Source organism: Lutra lutra, chromosome 2 (assembly GCF_902655055.1).
Source record: "Lutra lutra chromosome 2, mLutLut1.2, whole genome shotgun sequence".
Classification (NCBI taxonomy): domain Eukaryota; kingdom Metazoa; phylum Chordata; class Mammalia; order Carnivora; family Mustelidae; genus Lutra; species Lutra lutra.
Window position 1 is genome coordinate 58,799,890 of NC_062279.1, and position 20,906 is coordinate 58,820,795.

Consider the following 20,906-nt stretch of genomic DNA (forward strand, 5'->3'; position numbering starts at 1 on the left):
GCTAGGCTCTCACCCAGCCCCCACCCGGCAGCCACTGCCCCATGAATAAGAACGTATCTGTCCCAGCCTGCGGTCAGCTCAAGCCACCGCTTGCTGTAGGCAACCAAAGGGAAGATGGGCAGAGCTCTGGATTTGCTGGAGTTCTGGGAATACCATCATCCCCCTTATCTGCAGGGGATGCTTTCCAAGACCCCCAGTGGATGCCTAAAAATGCAGATAACACTGACCTTTACATAGACCATGTTTTTCCCTACATACACACACTTATGATAAAGTTTAATTTGTAAATTATGCACAGTCAGAGAATAACAACCGTAACTCAAAATAAAATAGGACAATTGTAACAATATACTGTAATGAGGTTACGGGACTGCAGTCTTTCTTAAGGCATCTTATCATACTGTGTGCAGCCTTTCTGGTCCTGTAAGGATGTGAGAAGGTAAAATGCCCATTGATGGGAAGAAGTGCGGTGAAGGACGTAGGAACTCTGACATAGGATTAGGCTACTGTTGACCTTCTGATGATACGTCCTTCTGTCCTTCTATGCCCTTCCAATCATCTGCTTTCCAATGGCAGTTTACAGTGGGTTACTGAAACCACAGAGAGCAAAACTGTAGGTAAGCGGGGGCTGCTATATTCCGTGGAACCCCTTCTTCTTGCAGGGGAAGGAATTGAGGAGCAAGGAAGAGAAGGGGTTCGCTCAAGGTCACTGGCAGAACTGGGTTAGAGTTCAGGTCTCCTAATTGCCACTGTGCTTTCTCCCGATCTCACGGCACCCCCCAGACCAGGACGGTGGGATTCCCATAGAGCCGTGCAGAGTCGCCAACTAGGGAGGGTCTAACCCTGCAGGGGGCTTGAGTTGCTAGATGGAGTCCAAATTCTCCACTTACTCTCACCCGGGGAAGGTCTGAGGCAAAGACTGGGAACTGGCAGGGGACAGGAGGTTCCTGCCATGGGCGAGGAGGGCACTAGAAGATTCCTGGCAACCCTGGGAGGTTAGAGCAGAGTCATTTCTTTCACAGGGAGGAGCCCCAAGTTCAGGGACTTGAAGTCACTCCCCGAAGGTCACGCGAGCATGGTGGGGGGCGGTGGAAAGGAGAGCAGAATTCACATCTGTGTGACTCCAGAGCACAAGCTCATTGCACAGACCCTGAGCACAGAGCCGGGCAAAATCAATTGTTGGAGTCCAGTCCTCACTAATTAGCAATCAGAGTTAATTACTGCCATGACTGACATCTTGACCAGCGTGGAGACTGTCAGCCTGAACAAAGAAGGAAATAATAGGAATTCAGAACCTCTGCTAGCAGGGCTGGGTGGAGAGGAGGTTACTTGGCAAAAACTACAGCTCAGGGCAGCGGGCCCTGGCAGGGGAGAATAGGAGCTCTCCTATTCTCAGGCACTTGTCTGGCCTCTTCGCCCTGGCAGGTGTCCAGGAGGCCTGGGTGGGGCGCTCCCCAAGTGCTGGCTGAACTGCACAGATGGTATCTCAGCACAGTGCTGGTGTCCGACTCCTGAGTTTGTACCCAGCTCTGTTACTGATTGGCTGTGCAACCCTAGGCAAGTCGCTCACCCTCTCAGATCTTGTTTCCCCATATGTAAAACGAGTTAAGCATCAATCCTTCCGGATTTGTCACTTCGAGTGCATCTAGGTAGGGTCTGACTTGCTGTTACGGAAAAGCAGAGAGGGGGCCCTGGCGGAACGGGGTGAACATCCTCCCTGTGGCCACAAGGAGGCGCGCGCACACCTGACAAGAGGCCTGAGGCGGCCCACGGAGGGCTCTGCGGAGGGGTGATCACCGGCAGTTAGGAAGTGGGGTGTCTCTTTGGATTCGGGGCAGGGAGGGGATCAGGCCTGATGGCAAAAGCTGAGGCGTTTCCTGGGCTGGGGTGCAGACTGAGGCTGCGGGCCAGCAGAGGTGGGGAGCCGAGGTCTCTGAGTACCTGGAGAAGCCGGTTCATCTTGCCCATGTGGATCATGAAGCCATCAGTGCAGGCGATGTCTGACGGCGAGTGGCCACCGCCCACAACCTTCACCCGCTTGTTCTGCTGCCTGGCGAGGGCCAGCACCTGCCAAGAGGATGCCCGAGTCAGCCCCAGCTCCTGCCCTTCTCCCTCAGGCAGCTGAGACCTGGCGGGGCCGCAGTGGGGTGGGCTTCCAAGGCCCCTGCCTGGCTGAAGGCCGCTGTGCACTCCTCTCAGGGAAAGGGAGCCAGAGTTCAGGACCAGGAAGTAGGCTGGATGGAAAACTGAGGAATCAGCCTAGGGTGGGGTCCTCGTGCACTCTCCCCGCAGAGGCTGGGGGCTCTTCCGGGTACACCTGATGTCATTCTTCCCCAGCACAAAACCTTTCAAGGGCACCTGAATGCCACAGGCTCCTCATCTTGGCCTACTTGGGTTCGGCGGCCTCCTGAGCTGGAATGAAGGCCCCTGGGGCAGACAGTGGCTTGATTTGACTTGGTACCTGCCTGTGTCCGTGCCACATCCAGCCCCACTAGTCTCCGGTGATCACTGAATGAATAAATATATCAATGCATGGTATTGCTCAAAGAATGCATTCCCTTTCACCCTTGGGTCCCAGCTCAAAACACTCACATCTGGTCCATGGAACACTGGTTTGACAACGGGTACCACAGGGGTTCCGTGAGCAAGTGAGACTGGGAAGTGCTCTGTCTTCATGGGCTCCTTCCTCCACCTGGGATGCCTGCAACACGTTTAAGACTACAGGCTCTCCAACAAAGAAATCTGTTTAACATCATCTTCTGTAAGCCTCCTGACCAACAACCTAGTTTTAGGACCCTATTAGCCCTCTGGGGAGACATCAGCCCACAGTGGCCTCAGCCTGCTAGGAATTCACAATTGTGTAGGCTAGTACAGCTGAAGGAGGCCTTGGCATATGGCCATCTCAGCATACGTCCAGCTTTTCCCTCAGCTCAGGAGGAAGACAGTTGCCTTGGCATTCAAGGCCCTCTGCTCCCACTTTCCCAGCCTTCCTCTTCTGCCCTCTGCCCACTCCTCCCCTCCAGGCACATCTGTCCCCACCCCTGACCTGTCCAGTGCCTCCCTAAGCCATGCTCCTCACTTTCCTTTGCTCACAATGCCCTTCCCCAGCCCCCTGTGGAGCTTTTATCCATTCTCCTGGGCCCAGCTCAATCACTTTTCCTGTGAGTAGCTTTTCCTGCAGGAGAAAGTAGAGGCTTTGAATCAAACAATCCCTGCGTGAACCCTGGCTCTGATACTTATTAATATGGGAAAATAACAAAGCCTCTATTAGCCTCAGTTTACCCATCTGTGAAACAGAATAATTGCAAGCAATTATAAATATGCCATGAAGGAAACAAGCAAGGGGCAGAGACAGAGAACCCTGGGCCGTGCTGTAGATAAGGTGGTGTGGGAACCCACTGAGGAGCTGAAGGTTACCCTGAGACCTAAAGGATGAAAAGGAGTGGTCATGTGAAGAGTGAAGGGACAAGCATTCCTGGCTGTGGGAACAGCAAATACAATGGCCCTGAGGTAGGAAAAGGTTTGGTTTGTTTTAGGAACAAAGGGTGAACCAAGGCCAGGTGATACATGTCCTTGGGAGTCAAGTTACAGTTTTAGTCCACAAACAATAGGGAGCCTCTCAAGGGCTTTAAGCAGGGGAGTAGCCGCATCAATTTACATTAAAAAACAAAAACAAAAACAAAAAAACGCTTCTACTGATGTGGAAATTACATTCCAAGGAAGAAAGAATCGAAGCAGGGAGACCAGGAACAAGGCCACCCAGGTCATGTCATGGTGGGTGAGGAAGGGACTGGGTGGACTGGGCATGGAGAGCAGCAGTGGTGCTGAAGAGAAGGGGATGGGTTCCAGAAACTTCTGGAGAAAGACTTGCTGTTGCCAGATAAGGGAAAGAAAAGACAGTGCCCCATTTCTCGGCTTCCAGTTTGAGCAAGCAGGTGCCTCACGCAAAGACAGGCATAAAAGAGGTTGAAATCAAAAACAAAGGAGTCTCAACACTGGAAGTGTAGTCTGGGGGCGTGGAAGTCTGAGATGACCTTGAGACACACAAGGAGAACACCCAGAGGAGAGGTCTGAGCTGGAAGTGCATGCAATGCTGGCAGCCAGTGGTGGCCCGGTCAGTTGTAACAGGGAGCCTGGACTGCCTGGCCAGCGGTTCTGGGTGGGAGGTGCGTGGGGCAGTGGTCCTAGCCAGGCACGTCCCCAGTCCCTGCCTCCTCTCTGGAGCAGGGCCTGGTCTCCAGCCCTGAATGCGCGCTTACCTCTCTGACCTCCTCCACGGACGTGGGCTGATAGTACATCTCTGGGCAACAGCCATAGGTCCTAGCCCAGTTCTGGAACTTGACTCCTTTGTACCCATGGACCTGTGAGAGGAAAAGAGCTGGGTAGCCACAGACTCGTGGCCGCGAGCTGCCCGGAAGCCCTACCATGCTCCCGCCATCGTAGCGTGGGAGGCTGGGGTCTGGGTGCCAAGCCGGGCTCCTCTGCCGGGGTCACCCCTCAGGGCCGCTGGGAAGGTGCCACACACGTGGGATGCTCTGAACCCAAGCAGCTCCACATGGGGCTCCCTGTGATCTCCCTTGACCCCTCGTGGCCACAGGGCAGATCATGCAGGAAACGTCCATTCTCAGTGGAAGTGACGGGGTCAGGGGTGGAGCCAGGGAAAGCAGGTTTTGGCTCTCCTGTCCCCTCTCTGGCTGGGGCACCTCTCAGAGGGACCCAGCAGAAGGTGGACTCTGCTGAGCAGGGAGACTGGGGAAGGAGCAGCCCGAGCTCGTCTGGTAGCCCGAGAAGGACTCAGAGCTGCTGGTCACCTCTCTCACCAGACTTCTCCTGCCGGGAAGAGCCAAGTCTGGGAGACTCCACAGCAGCCTTCCTGGCGTCTGTACCAAAGCAGGGAGCACTGAGGATAAGCCTCCCATTTGCTGCACGCGGCCTGTGTATCCAGCACTGTATTGAGATCCTCTATACATCGTATCTTACTTAGACCTTCTAATAATGCACGAAATAGGTAACAGTACTCCCATTTTCAGGAGCCGAAATGGAAGTTCAGAGACGTTTAGTAACTTCCCCAAGCACACAGCAATCAAGTGAAGACACCGGAGTTCAATCCAGGTCTTCCCCTTGCACGCTTTCCCCAACACCCCAGTGCCACCCCTAGAGCCTCAAGTCCATTTCAAGAGGGTCCCCGTGGCCTCCCCTCAGACCCAGACGTGACCTAATTTTGTCCTCCCGTGCCTGGTTCCCTGGCCCAGCCTGAGCGCCACCCTGCTGGGCTGACCATACCATGGCTCCAGGAGTGGGTCAGTGGCCTCAGGCTTCCTCAGGGGGCAGAGCGCCCAGTAGCGGTGTGCAGAGGCGAGGTGGAGCGAGGGTCTGGGGCAGACAGCACCAGCAACCTCAGTGCTCACCGTAGGCTCTGTATCTACTGCATAGCAAGGGGCTCGGGACCTCTGGCAAAGGTGGGTAAACAGTGTTGCGACAGGCTCCACCCAGACAAACAGCAGCTCAGGCCTGCCCCCTGCCTGGGGGGCCCTTCCCAGCCGGGGAGGCAAAGAGCTGAGTTGAGAGGCTGCTGTTCTGTCGCTGGAGGCTGCTTGAGCTCTGAACTAAGCTCTAGGCATTCTGGAACCAGAGGACCCTACTGCTTCAAAACTGGGTCCCTAATTCCATAGGTCAGGGGAGGCTGTGATGTGGGGGGCCCGTGGGGGTCTTAAATAGGGGCTCCCTTGGTCTGTACTTGGAGGAAGGTCCATGTGGCATCCTGGGACGGATGGGCTCTGTGTCTGTGTTACTTAGCTCATTTGTCAGGGTTAGGGCATGAATACAGTAAGCGGCCCATTACTGTAGGGAGACGACAGGACAGGAGGCTGGTGGCTTAGTACAGGCTGGCGGAGGGGAGACAAGAGCCGCTCAGCCCAGGCAGAGTCTTCTAGCAGGGGCCTTCCCTTCCCCAGGCTTTAGGGCAGACAGACCCGGGTTCCTCATCCACGCTTTGCCTGTTCATCTCTGCGCATCTTGATTTCCTCAAGAAAGTTGTGGCACTTTGGCCTAATTCTCTAGGTTCATATAAAGGATAGAGCAGGCAGATAAGGAGCATCAGGATGCCGCGGGAGCTTGAAAGGGCCACAAGCTCTTGTACCTGCCCCAGCGGTGAGCTTGTTGGTGGCGGGGACACTACTGTCTTCTTGCCAACCCTTAGCTGGTATCTGGCACAGATCCAGCGCCCAAGGCACATTTTGTGCAATGAACAAACAGTCTGGCCACGGAGCGTCTTGGCTGATCAGGTATCTCCAAACCAAGGGCTGGGGTCTAGCGGGAAGCCGGAGCAACAGCTCTGGGGTTGTGGAGGGGGAAAGGCGGGGCTGAAGGAGTGGAAATGGGGTCAAAGATGCTGGAGAAAAGTCCTGGAGAGGGGGAGTGTCGGAGTCACACCAGCATCTCCCAAACCAGGATTCCCACCAGGAGACCCCAACCCTGCCGACTGCTCGATGGCAGACTCCTGGCCTCCAGGACTGTGAGAGCATCAATCTCTGCTGCTGAAGTCACTCAGTCTTCACGAGACAGAAGAGCAAGGCCCGGCTCCTGGCTCCCACGTGTGAGCCTGGTTCACTTGGGTGGTTCCTGAGGGAAGAGGTAGGGCCTGTGCCCTGCACGGCTGTGGCTCCATTGTCTGAGAGAAGCAAACTTGGTCCTGGAGGGTTTCCCACAGAATCTCAGACTGCCTGCCTGGGAGCGTCAGGGCTTGGTGAGGGGCACCGTGGTTGGAGGCCTTGGCACTGAGGGGTGGAGAAAGCTCCTGGTTGGCTTGGCTACTGTCCCAAAGCCCTGGAAGGAGGCCTGAGAACCTTGGCCCACAGATGGGGTGAGTATCAAGCCTGGGGGGGGGGGGGAACAGAGAGGCCCATGGCAGGGAAGAAAGGGAGCACTGAGAGTCAGCCAGGTATCACCCTAAATAACTAACTCACCCTTCAGCCGTGTCTCCACAACTTCAGGCTGAGTGTGTCCTGTTCCCACCACAAATGCCCCCATTCAATCTCAGTCAGACTCATGCTTTCTCCTTTTGGTGAATGCATTCTGCTCTGAGACATTCTGGAACCCAGGTGCTATGGAGTGCAGGATGGGCCTGAAGTGTGCCTCGAACTGCCCGAGGGGCTCCCTTCCCCCCCCCACCCCCCACTGAGATTTCCCAGAGCCTGGAGTCATGCTCAGTTTTCTTTCTTCATCTTTTGCTAACTGCCCTTGGAGGGAAGGCTTTTCTCCCCACTCCACAAGCCAGTCACATCAATCTTATAAATTGCCTTTACTGAGAAACATAAAATGGCATAGGAATGGAATATAAAAATCAGCAAAAACAGTGTGTTTATCAATTAATTCAATCTGCATTGCCACCAATCTGTGGTTGAGGGTGATGGTTTATTGCTTATTTCCTCTTGCCTGAGGGGCTCAGCTAGTTTGATAATCGCTGAGTCTTAATTTTTTCAAACATTGGTTGGCAAGGGAAATTAATGCGACTGTTTCAATGGTCACCGAAGCTTGTTTTTTGACCTTTTCTCCCCTCTACTTGTTCATCAATCAGAATGATTTCCTTAATACACAATTGGTACGTGGTAACTGACCACTTCTCTGAAATAGTGTGAACATTTGGAAGCGTGTTTAATGATTTCTGACCTGCAGATATTACTTCCTTGTACTACTCATTCTCTTTAAAATGTGATGTGAGGCATAAAGTTCACTCAATACATAAGACAAAGAGGGATGGCATGGTCTAAAATGTCCCCTGCTTCGGAGTCCTTTTTCCACCTGAATCCAGGAAAATTAATGGAGAGAAAGACCAAATAATCCATCTTCCTCATCTATTCAAAGGGCAAAAAAGACTACTGCTTGGGGGGCTTTCTCTGGAATTTTCTTACTCTGAGTTGCATAAAGCAAAAATTGTTTCTGTCTTTGAAATTCTGACATAAGCCAAGTTGTCACACCTACTCTCCAATGCTGATACATCTCGTCCCATTCTGAGGGGTTTGGCACAAACATGGAAAACAATAAGTGCATAAGAAACACAAGTTAGGTCTTAACCAAGACCTTCTAGATGTGGGAGTTATTTTTTAATTGATTAAAAGTGGGTTTGCGGGGGCGCCTGGGTGGCTCAGTGGGTTAAGCCACTGCCTTCGGCTCAGGTCATGATCTCAGAGTCCTGGGATCGAGCCCCGCATCGGGCTCTCTGCTCAGCAGGGAGCCTGCTTCCTCCTCTCTCTCTGCCTGCCTCTCTGCCTGCTTGTGATCTCTCTGTCAAATAAATAAATAAATAAATAAATAAAATCTTTAAAAGTGGGTTTGCGGCACATGGAATGGGAGAAAATATTTGTAAATTGTATTATCTTATAAGGGATTAATATTCACAATATATAAAGAACTCCTACAACTCAACATGAAAACAGACATGAATTAAAATGGGCAAAGGACTTGACTAGCATTTCTCCAAAGGAGACATACAACTGGCCAACAAGCACAGAAAAAGACTCAACATCACTAAGTATGAGGGAAATGCAAATCAAAACTACAGTGAGACACCACTTCACCATGAAGAGGGCTATGATCAAAAACTCAGAAAATGACAAGTGCTGGTGATGATGTAAAGAAAATGAAACTCTTTGCATCGCTGATGGGAACAAAAAATGGTGCAGGTGCAGCCACTCTGGAAAAACAGTATGGTAGGTTCTCAAAAAATTAAACATAGAATTACCCTATGATCCAGCAATTCTACCACTGGGTATATAACTCAGGAGAACTGAAAGCAGGGATTCAAAGAGGTATGTGTACACCATGTTCATAGCAGCCTTATTCATAATAGCCAAAATGTAGAGCCACTCAAGTGTCAACCAACAGATGAATGGATAAACAAAATGTAGCCTGGCCAGACAATGGAATATTATTGAGCCTTCAAAGGGAAGGAATATCTAACATAGGCTACAACATAATGAGCCTTGAGGATCTTATACTAAGTGAAATATACCATTCACAAAAAAGACAAATACCGTATGATTCCACTTATGTGAATTAGCTAGAATAGTCAAATTCATAGAGACTGAAAGTAGCATGGGGGTTGCTGTGCGTTAGGGAGAGGGAGAACGTGGAGTTAGTGTTCAATGCGTATGGTCTATGTCCGGGACGATGAAAATGTTCTGGAGGCAAATGGTGTGATGGTCGCACAATAAAGCGAGTGTACTTTGTGCCACTGAACTTGGACACTTGTAAACAGTTAAAACGGTAAATTTCATGTTAGGTATATTTTGCCACAGTGAAAAAAAGAGCTCTTACAGGAGTACAGACATCATTGATATTCTTTTGCAAGTAGGTACCAGCCTCAGAGCCCTTGTACAAAGATGACAAAATGTATTGAGGTAAACTGATGAAGTGATTCCACTCATACATACTAAAACTATAAGCATCTATAGTTAACTGTAAATACTTCAGCTGTGTTTTTCAAAGATGATTGTACTTCTAGCCTGTACAGCAGAAACCCAGATGTACTTTTGCAATTTATCCAGTTAATGCTAAGATTCGTAGAGAACTAACTTCTGGAGGTCTTCTTTTTTTTTTTTTAAAGGTTTTATTTGACAGAGAGAGAGGGGGGAAGATCACAAGTAGGCAGAGAGAGAGAGAGGAGGAAGCAGACTCCCCACTCAGCAGAGAGCCCGATGCGGGGCTCGATCCCAGGACCCTGAGATCATGACCTGAGCTGAAGGCAGAGGCTTAACCCACTGAGCCACCCAGGCGCCCCAGGTCTTCTCCTTCTTAATTTAGTTCTAATAACAGATAAGCCAGGAGTCTCAGTAAGAGTCTTTTTTTTTTTTAACACTTTTATTTTATTTTATTTTATTTTTAAAGATTTTATTTATTTATTTGAGAGAGAGACAGTGAGAGAGAGCATGAGTGAGGAGAAGGTCAGAGAGAGAATCAGACTCCCCGTGGAGCTGGGAGCCCGATGCGGGACTTGATCCCGGGGCTCCAGGATCATGACCTGAGCCAAAGGCAGTCGTCCAACCAACTGAGCCACCCAGGCGTCCCAAAACTTTTATTTTTAAGTAGGCTCCATGCCCAACGTGGGGCTTGAACTCACAACCCTGAGATCAAGAGTTGCAGGATCTACCGACGGAGCCAGCCAGGCGCCCCAAGAGTCTTGTTCCATCAAGGCTTGGTATGATGGACACAGTCATGCAACTGGCCATGTGCCTCATGCGGTAAGACATCCAAATCAAGAATCTGAAATGAACCCATGAATCCATGCATCCATGCTTCCATCTCTGATATATTCAGCAAACATCTAATGAGCCTCTACAAAATAGCAGGCATCTTCTGAGTTAGGATCCAGGATGAATCACCTAGACAGGCAGCTGCCAATCTCACGGGCCCTCCTGTCTCGAGGGGCAGACAGTTAACTGAGTGTGGTAGCCAATACTCAGGAGACACTTCTACAGCCGCTAAGAAAATATTCTACCATTTGTGGCTAGATGGATTCCTCTGAACAGCGAGGCTTGACATTTCCCACCCAAGTGCTTCGCAGCTCTAGGCAGAAGACAATGAGGGCTTGAAGCCCGGGGCGGGGAGGGGTGTGTGTGCTACACCCAGGGGAGACCAATCCAGGGAGAGACGTAGCTTCTGGACATGGCTGGGGAAGGTATGGCTAGAGGGCAGGTCTGGGTCTGTCCTGAGTCTGCCCTGGTCTGCCCTGGCAGCTACTGCCACACAGGACAATTCAGATTCATATAAATTAAAATTAAATGAGAAATTCACATCCTCATGCCCATTTTCCCCATTCGGGTGCTCAGGGCATATGCGTGTATGTGGGCATAGGGTTCTGGGGCGGCAGGGAGAAAGGGTGTGCGGTTCCACGGGGCTGCTGGCTTCTCCATCGGATAGCACAGGACGGAAAGTTTCACTGGACAGTGCTGGTCCAGATCACGCTGTGCCTTGGAGACTGAAGAGCAGAGGGAAACACATGCATTCAAAGGCGACAGCCCTTGACCCTGCCTTCCTCCCAGAACACAGACACAAGCACCACTGTGGCTGTACCTTTATTAAACCAACGAGCTCCAACGTCAGCAGATGTGCCTCAAAATTAACCGATTTTGCTGCCAAACTGCGAACTGGGTTAGTCAAAGAGAAATCAGCCCCTGGCTGTCTTATGCTGTCCCCTAGAGAACATAAACCACTCTCAGAGATAAAGTAACACCTTTATACCTAGAGAATGAATCATATGGGACTTTTCCTGTATCTGTAGTTATGTGAGATTTGACTCCCTTCACTTAAAGAAAACCACTCTGGAGTAAAGCCCTTTGGGACGATGCTGCTGGTTGTAAGAGCTCTGGGCAAGGCCTTGCCTGGGTTCCAAGGGCAGCACCCAACAGAAGAAGGGCCTGAAGACCTGCTGGGGGCCGGCATGAGCCACAGCCTAAAGCTTCGAGACCACCGGTGGGTCCCTGGCATCAGTGTCCAGCCACTCAGTGAGGATCTGATTCAACTCGGTGGGCCTGGAAAGGGAAGAAAGGGCAAGTCACACCTGTCCGGACCTACTCCGCTTACATAAAAGCAGAGGTGAAGAAGGGGACAGCCAAGCCGGGAAAGGCCTGACTAATGGAGGTGAACAGGAAGTCCTGATCTCCTCCACCCAGGGGTCACCCCCCAACATCTCCTTACTTCTCCATCTGTGTCCAGTGTCCACACTCCTTAATGTGTCCCCTTTTCAGGTTGGGGATCTGCAAGAAAACCCCACCCAGAAGTCAATGGTAGAATGCAAATGGGTCTGGTCTTTGGTTAGTGCTTCCCAAAGACCACCCCCTGAAGACCATGCATCGTTTAGGAAAGGAATGGGCTTTTATGGATCTCCTCGTATGTGCCAGGTAGTCTTCGTGCACTGCTTTCTCTAACCTTGACTGTAGTCCTGTGGGGTACTATGAAGGCACAGGCAAGTTGGGTAACCTGCCCAAGGTCACACAGACAGTGGTGGAGCTAAGATTCTAATTCAGGGCTGACTTGCACTGATACCACAAATTGCTTCTCTTCAGAATTATTAGGAAGCATCTTGTTCACAGTCTGGAAAATGCCACACAGACGTGACTGAGTCCCGCCCCCGCCCCCGCCCACCTTTGCAGGCTGCCTCCCTTCTCCCCAGTGGTCTGCATGCAGGGCTATTCAGCCTCCCTTTTTGGACTCTGAACCCCACAGTGGGTCACAGCAACAAGCCCCAGGGACAGAGAGGAAGTGGCAGCTTTGTCCTCTGCTCCCTCCTGACATAAGTCTTGAACTGTGCAACACAATGCAGAAAATGCTCGGGGGGAAAATGTGGTTTTCCTCCCAGGGCCAAGCACAACCCCTTCCAAGCATAAACCTCAACGAGGCTAGCAGTCAGTTGCCAGGGCTGGAAAGGGCCGGCTGAAGAACTGGAAATTCTACAGAAACCTTCTAAGGGTAGGGACAGAGAGAATGAATCCCTCCTCCCACCTCCCGACGGGCTCACGGCTTTCTGCAGCTCTCGGTCAGCTGGCTCTAGGGCCCACAGCCTTGGCAGGATCCCACTTAACACACTATCTGCTGTGTCTGTTGACGCTCACAAAGCCACAGGCCAAGTGTGGACGGACTGCTCCCAGCAGTTAGGCAGGATAAATGAGCCAGCCCACAGTCACCCTACCTGGAAGCCTCCCCAGCTCCTACCAGCCTCCACGTTTGTAGCAGAATGAGTTTCCAATCCACAAGGTTGTCACCTGTCAATTCCCTTTAGTGGCTTATGCCCATGGACATACGAAGCTCAGCCTGGACCAGTGGGCTCCATAGAATCTTCCAGGCTTACAGAATTCCTGCCATTCTCCCAGCATGCCTTGCATGTTCCCTGCCTCTCACCCTGTCTCCTGTTCTCTCTGCCAGGCAAGCCTTACTTTTCACCAAGGTCAGCAAAGACCTCATTCCTAACTGTGCACTCTTCTTCATTCTCTCCTGGGTTCAGGATGAACTGCTGACAGTGAGCTCCCCAAGGATGGGCTCTGTATCTTACCCATCCTTCCCGTCCCAGAATCTGGCACTGTGCCAACACACTCACGTGCACGGTAAAAGCCCATGAAATGAATGAATGAATGATTAAATACATGCATGCAGGAGTGAGTGACAGGCTACATTGGTGCAGGAGAAAGGAAGCACCAGTCATGACTGCTGCCCCCGAGAGGTGACAGTGATGCTGACCGAGAACCTGGTCAAGCCCGATTCAAGGAGATCTCCTGCTGTGTCCTCAGCTGCCATCTTTTCTCCATGATGCCTGTGCCCTCTGCTGGGAAACACCAATGACCCCAGAGCAGGACCGATCCCTTACCCAGTCTTCCATATGCTTGGACATCTCAGGAACGAGCACGGGGTCCTTCTCCGCGGTTACCATCAGGGCTGGAATCTGGATCTGCAGAAGGGTCACAGGAAGTGGGAGCAACCACAGGAGGAAGGAAATGGACCCTACTTGTGCCCCTCCACCACTCAGGGTCCCCTCTCCCAGGGCAAGGACACAGTACCTTCATGTTCATGCTTTGTGCCTTCCTCCACTATTAACATTGCCCCCCTCACCACCACAAGGACCCACTATGGTACTTTTGTTGGTCCTGGCTTTGTTTCCCCAGGCTTTGAAGGAAGAAGGCATCGCTATTACTGCAGATCTAAAATGGTGGTGTGAGAGGGTAGAAAATATGTGTATTTGTGTTGGCACTGATTCCTGGCACAGAGCTCCTAAAACCCTTTTGTAATTTCCTAAGTGATAAGGACATCGTGAGCCATCTTGTTCTAACATTTGGTCTTTGGACCCCATCCCTGCCTGACACAGGGCTCCTAAAACCCTTGTAAATTCCAAAGGGATAGAGCACTGGGGCCATCTTTTTTCTGTTGAGGCATCTCTGGGTGGGCTCCTGGATGGGGGCTGGTCACCAGAAGGACCAAGCCATGATGAGAAGCTTGGAATTTCCAGCCCCACCCCCCATTCTCTAGAGAGGGCAGAGGGGCTGGAAATGGAGTTAATAATTGATTGTGGCTACATGAGTAAGCCCGCATAAAACCCCCCAAATCCCTGCAGGTTGGAGTATGGGGGGTGTCCACATTGGTGAACACAATCCACCCTGGGTGGGCGATACCCTCCAACTCTGCAGGCAGTGAAGCCCTCTGCCCTCTCCTTTGATAAGCCGGCAAATGCGCCTTCCTGAGCTCTGTGAGCCACCCCAGCAAGTTAATCAAACCTGAGCAGGGAGTTGCGGGAACCTCCGAAGGACCACTGGTCCACCAGAAGCACAAGTGACAAGCTGCACTGGTGACCGGCATCTGAGGTGGGGAAAGTCTTGGGGGGACCCTTGCCTGTGGGACCCAATGCCATCTCCGGGGAGACGGTGTCAAAATGGATTTGAATTGTTTGGTGTGGGGGAGGGGAACCCCCAGATATTTGGTGACCAGAAGTGTCAGAGGGGTGGTGTTGTGTGTGTGTGTGTGTGTATACGTAAGAACATGCATGCTGACCCAGTTTATGTGACTGATATTTCACGGAACAGTGAAAAGAAAACCATAGGCCCCAAATGGTGTCACTTGGGCCAGGTCAAGTCACTAAACCGGAGCTTAATATCTAACCTAACTGCATCCCGACCTCTCCCAGAAATGCCTCATTCACCAGGCAGGAATTTTTTTGATTGGCACTGATGAGGTCATCTGTCGCAAGGGCCCTTTCTGTCCCCCCACAGGAAGGTGATGTAATGTGCTTAAGACCCCTGACCCTCCCCCTAAGGGAAGGTGACCTTGCCAGAAACAATCCTCCCTTTTCTTTCACTTAGAACTTTCTAGCCACCCCCTCCTTCCTATTAAAACCTTCCCCTTGGTACAGCTCCTCAGAGCGCCCCTCTCCATGCGAGACAGGATGCTGCCTGATTCAGGAATCACTGAATAAAGCCAATTAGGTCTTCAAATATACTCAGCTGAATTTTGGGTTTTAACAGAACGGAAGAGATGACACCAGGAAGGGGGAAAGATGCCCTTGAGTGGAGATCAATATTCCTTTTCTTTGAATTCAATGAATGCCTAAAAAGGTCAGCCAGGACTCCAGAGTGAATGGATCAGCCACAACTGCCACCAACGTGACATCAGCTCTGCTTTCACCTGCTGGCAGATACTACCGCGGGCTGGAGAAAGCCTCCTCTAGCATCTTGTTCTTCCTCCGCCATTATAATTTTCAAAGAGCTTCGGTCTGTCCCCACTTAAGGGACTTGCCCTGTTCCTCCCCTATGTGCAGAACCAGGGGCTTCTCACTGCAGCCCTGTCACCAAACGATGAAGAACCAGGGGGTGCTCGGATGTGATTTTGTTGTGGGAACCCGTCGTGGGGCTGCTGTACACTCTAGACTATTCCAAGTCACAATGTAAACTGGTTATGGGGAAACAAGAGAAGGTGGTAGAGGAGGGAGATCTGAGAGGCAGCTGTAGAAGAACGGGGTTTCCAACGTTAGCACCCCTGGCGTCACCTTCCCAAAGACTGTCATCACCTTCCCAAAGACTGTCATCAGGCCCCTCCATGCTGGGAGAGATGTCTGCCCATCAAACCATGGTTTTATCACTTCAGTCAATCACAGATGAGAGAGACAAAGATAATGAGCCTTAATGGAACTACTGGTATGTGCCAGCCGCTGGTTTAAGCATTTGGCGGGCATCAATCCATTTTATCCTTATACACACCTATGAGGTAAGCACTGTTCTTGTCATTCCCATATTACAGAAGCAGCAACAGAGAACAGAGTGGCCAGGTGCCTGACCCAAAGTCACACAGGGATTAGATCCCAGGCCGAGCTGCTGCCCAGCCTGCTCTTAACTATGCACTCCATGTTCTATTGCCTGACCCCACAAGGTCAGGACCTCATCTGTTATAACCGCCACAGGATGCCTGAGGTCTACAACAGTGCTTGGCACACAGAGGGCATTCACGTTTTAGTGAATCAACAAGATAACCACGGCGATTGACGGAGCTGAGGATCGTGAAAATGAAATTTCCCGTAGGTTTTCTTCACATTCTGAATGCACCCTGGGGACCTGTCACAGGTTTCCCCTGCTACCCAAAAGAACAGCATTCCTGTGAAAACTGCTGTAAGCCAAAACGGTGAAAGGTGAAGAAGCAGTCACCATTAATTTATATGAAAACATTTTTGAACTTTCCCAGACTCCCAAAATAACCTCTTTTCCGCTTCTCTGTACCTTAGGAAACATCTTGCTAATGGATGCACAGAAGAGAGCAACGTCAAGCCCAAGTGCTCAGAGACGGGGTTCAAAGCTACGGCGGCTTGCCGGCGAGACACAGAGGGGAGCTCCTGGGGAAGGGGTGCGGCAGGGTCCTCTGGCTTGTGAACCACCTCTCTAATGATTCACTGCGGAAGAAATGCTGAATGCTCTTTCTGCCTTTTTGTCTTTTTTTCCCCTAAAAGCGAAAATCCTCTTTCAATTTCTTTCAGTTACCAAAAACCTGTTAGTAATGTAGGTCTTTTGTAAAAGTGAACTTTCAAAAAAGCGGGGTCTATCTCTACTCACTTTGCAGACCCAGAGATTGGAAATGCATCTTCTGCTTGTCAAACAAGGACATGGAGGTCCAAACGGACTAGGGTGATGTGACACAACCAGTGGCTAAAGCCTGTCTGAGAGGACCTCATGCTCCTCTGTGACATGGGGGGCTCCATGATCCTTCTCCCTTTTGGGAGTCTTCTGGGACTTTCTGCTGCCCTGGCCTGGGGCACAGTCAGGAGACCTGGGGCCTTCCCCGGTAGCACTGGGTCACCTTGCCAGACCGCTGCCCTGCCCCAAAGCCGCCCTCGACCGTTCTAAGGAAAGCATCAGGAAAAGTCCTCCAAGGACCCCCTTGAGTGGAGGGAAAGGACAGAAAGGAAGAAGAGGGCAAGTCAGACTGGCCTGCCCATCCCCCTCACCCCAGCTCTGACCCCAGGCCAGACTCACTGGACCAATGAGGAGCCCCCAGAGGGGCTCACGGGGAGGGCAACCACACTGAACCAGCACTCACCTTCCATCCCACAGCTTTGCAGCCCCACTGCCAGTTCAGCTCCATGTTTCGATACCAGTTCAGGGGACCTCTGGGGGCAGGGGAGATCAGGGAGTAAGAACAGGAAAGCTCTCAGGAGAGGACCATGCGGCAGACCTCACAAGGAGCCAGCTCTGCTCAGAGCCGCTCTTCCCAGTGGGAGCAAAGGTGTCTGCAGGGAGGAGCAGAACAGAGCCCAGGGGTCCCAGCTGGCTGCCTGACACACCGGCCATGTGTTAACGAGCAAGGCCTAGTACGGGCATTCAGGGCTTGGACGAGAGAGCCACTGAAGGGGGCTTCCCGAAACACACAGATGCTGGCCCTACAGAACTCCGTGTTCTTGGAGGGCGGGGAGCTTTGTTTCTTTCCCTCACCAGCCAGAAGACACTCCTCTGCCCGGGACCTCTTGGAAAGGGACTCCGGGAGTGGCTGTGGTGTGGAGGTGACCTCCTTCCAGTGGGACATAGGCGGGTGGCTCTAAGAGGCCTCTCAGAACACGTAAGGATGGCCAGGGGCTGGACCTGAACACTCTCCCAAGTCCTCAGTACAAACCCCACCAACCAACAAACACCAAGAACGGGAGACACTGATACCCTCCCCGGAAGACACATGCAACTTCTGAGTGTCTCTAGGCTTTTGTATTTTTCTGAGAAAGAACCCAGAGCTGTCCTCTGATCCTCTCAGGGGTTATGACTCAAAGAATGTTTTTAATCCTCTGTTCTGAGGGGGCCCATCAGCACAAGGGGGAAGCAAGCTGGGTTATCCCACACTAGAACAGGCCAAGAATCTTCAGGAGTGAGCCTCCTGACAGCAGAGGAGTTCAAGCAGAAGCTGGTTATGTGTTCCCAGGAGGCACAGCAGGCCTCACCCCATACCCTCACAGCAGAAGAGCCCCTCTTGGCCAATCGTCTCTCTTCTGTGTTTGGGGCACTGTCGTCTTTACCTGAAACCGGACTTCTGGAACTGCTGCACATAGACCCCGACGTCCTCCTCGGTGACGATGCTGCTGGGGCTGGGCTCTTCCGGGGCCCTCACCAACAGTCCTCCTGCAAACAGCCATCTGTTCGCGTCTAGCCCAGGGCCAGGCGCCCGAGTTCTGACTCTGGGATGTTCCCAGCTGAGGCTGGACACCAAACTGCCTCTCCCGTCCATCTGAACTCTCGGGAAAGGGTCTCGTGCTCCTTCATTCTCTCTCTCTGCACAACGAGCTCATCTCCTCTCAAGCTGCGAATCTGTGCCCTTGCTGTCATTCTGGAACCCAGTGATATCACGCACATGGACCTCCCCTTCCAGGACAAACTTGGGGACAAAAATATCCCTTTCCTCAAAACCTCACTACTTAATTCCAGGACACTATTTACTGTTTACCAGGCCCCAGTGGCCCTCCGGCTACCCCCTCACCTCCCCACTCCCATTAGCTTAACTAATAACATCCCTCTTTAGATACCTCCTCTGAGCCTCATAATTTTCCTAAGAGTGTGCTCTGATTTTTCTCTTAGCCTGGAGGAAAATCCAGGACAGGGAGCACGCGTTCTGTTGCCTTCTACAACATGATCTCGTGATCCTCTGCACAGTGTGGAATCCTAGCTTGTCCTCAGAGGTGTACCTTGTGTCCTGGCAGTCCCCAGTCCCCTTGGCAGCCACCTTGCGATGACAATGGGCAGCCTGCAGACCGCTGCTATTTCACAGGGGACAGCCAGAAGGGCTAGTAACGCCAGTGCCTGAACAGGGCTGACTCACCATTTTCAGGCTCCTGAAGCCTCAGAGGCACAGTAACTGGGTGAGGCTGACTTTTGTGAGATGTTATCAAAGGGGTATGTGATCAGGGTGCCTCCCCACGACCCCTTGACCTGGGACTCCTGGCTTTCTCTGTAAGAGTCCCCACCTGCTTTCCTCCTGTGACTACTGCGATACGCCACCCTAAAAGACTGTAGGCTCCCCGAGGGCAGTGGCATGCTTCGTGTATCTGGCTGGCTGTCCCTGCATCACATCAAGTGTGAGCACCACATGCTCCGGGAATGAAGGAACAAACAAGTGACTGCATGGAAGAGGAAAGACAGGAAGGGAGGGAGAGAAGGAAGGAGGAAGGGAAAGAGGGAGGGAAGAGGCTTTCTTGACCAGAGAGAGGAGTATGGCCTTTAGGGTAGGAGGAGTTTAAGTCCAGCCTTGTCCCACTGAACGAGCTCCTTAACTCTTCTGAGATCCATTTTCTTCCTCCGTAGATGAGTGGAAACAATGGGATTTTTAAAGGATGTCAGGAGGATGATAAACAGTAGATCTCAAGAGGGTGAGGCCCGTGTCTGATGCACACAGCAGGTGCTCAAAGGAGAGGCAGCAATCGTTATCAATACACGTGCATACTGGCAGGGCCTCCGTGGGGGGGGGGGGGTGAGCGGGGGCAAAAGGAAGGTTCTGTGGGAGCTGTGCTGGATCTGTGCGCCGTGGGGATGTGCAGGGCTTCGACTCTGCACTTATAACCAACCCAGGAGGGAGAACAAGGATGGTCTTCATGAGGGGGGACTGGAAAAAACGGGAATGCAGTGTTTGGGGGGGAGGAAAGGCCAGTGGATTATGACAGAGGAGTTCTGACTCGAGGTCTAGCTGACTTGGGCTCTGCGAATACCAGGTGACACTGCAAAGGTCAGTCCGTATCTTGGGCCTTGGGCCTTATCAGCAGAGGGTGGGATTGCCCTGACAAGCTCTAAGATCCTCTAAGCTCTGACGGCTTAAGATCTTGGACCCAGAGTTCCCTGGGGGTAGGGGCAGGAACCAAGGTCGTCAGGTCATCCCAGGGCCAGGGTGAGGGCTGGTTATTCACCAGTGGGGGCAGGGGTGGGGGTGTTTTGTTAAATCCCAGTTCAGAGCTAGTGGTTGTGGGGGCATGCTGCTTCTGCTCAGAGCAGTCAGATGGACACTCGTTTAACCCTTAGCCGATTTCTGCCATGATCCTCCCATCCCCCTTCCCTCCTAAGAACCTCTCTTACCCATTTCACGGACTTTGCTCATGCTGAGAAAAGCCTGTGGGGAAAGGAAGGTTAGAAATGTTGTCTTGGGTGAAGTAAAGGAAAAATGTTGAAACAGGTCAGGTGCAAACCCTGTCATAACCAAAGGCCTACGAGTGGCATCAGGTTACACAAACACGCACAACTCCCAAGAGAGCTAGAGACGTCTGTCGGGGGTCAAGCAGAAGGCAGTTAAGAACCAAAGCTCGGCACCAAGGCTGCTCCTGGGTGCTTGCAGGCCTTAGTCACATAAGAACTTGGGTGGATACAACCCACGGGGAACAGATGAGACCTTAGACCTATGGCGGGGCGGGGGGCAGTTAAACAGGAGATACTCCCTGTGCCTCTACCAGAAACCCAGAAAATCTGCAGTCCTCAGTGGAAGGGTGGATTAGAAAAAAATCCACCTATCATGGTGGATGATGTCATGGCAGAGCAATGTCAAAGGAGTTGTTTCATTTCAGTTTGGTACGAAGAGGAAACCACAGAAAACTCCCCTAGGAATTGGCAGCCATAAGCCTGCCTTCACAGGCGCTCGGGTTTAAGCCTACTCTATCTTCGGGGTCCGGAAACCCCCAAGCTGCGAGGTAAACAAAAAAAAGAGCAGGCCTGGGCTGGTCACGCCCACAGATGCCAGGCAGAAGCAGCAAATGCTAAAGCACAGGAGGGTCTTTTCTCAAGTCCGTTGGAAGCAGATTGGTGCAGTTTCAGTGCTGCTGAAGATAAGCTCACAAAGCAAAACTACAGAACACTCCCCCACACCTCCACCCCCTTCACGCACACACACAGGCCCCACTGTGAGACAGCAAACACAGCAAACAGAAA

General features: G+C 51.9%; 2 protein-coding genes across 2 annotated transcripts in view; both read right to left on the reverse strand.

The window, feature by feature from the left end:
• LOC125092970 (L-gulonolactone oxidase) overlaps positions 1–5,436 on the reverse strand; it is a 31,551-nt gene extending 26,115 nt beyond the window's left edge. The window contains exons 1-3 of the mRNA XM_047717508.1: positions 5,284–5,436; positions 4,260–4,361; positions 1,942–2,067 (exon numbers count right to left, since the gene is read on the reverse strand). Of these exons, the coding sequence (XP_047573464.1) occupies positions 1,942–2,067; positions 4,260–4,361; positions 5,284–5,286 (231 nt within the window). The 5' untranslated portion in view covers positions 5,287–5,436. The remainder of the gene's footprint in view (positions 1–1,941; positions 2,068–4,259; positions 4,362–5,283) is intronic.
• Positions 5,437–11,056: 5,620 nt separating this feature from the next.
• The window catches only part of EPHX2 (epoxide hydrolase 2), a 62,717-nt gene continuing 52,867 nt past the window's right edge, over positions 11,057–20,906 (reverse strand). Inside the window, 6 exon segments of the mRNA XM_047717509.1 lie at positions 11,057–11,528; positions 11,695–11,753; positions 13,358–13,438; positions 17,062–17,131; positions 18,023–18,125; positions 20,064–20,097. Of these exon segments, the coding sequence (XP_047573465.1) occupies positions 11,450–11,528; positions 11,695–11,753; positions 13,358–13,438; positions 17,062–17,131; positions 18,023–18,125; positions 20,064–20,097 (426 nt within the window). The 3' untranslated portion in view covers positions 11,057–11,449.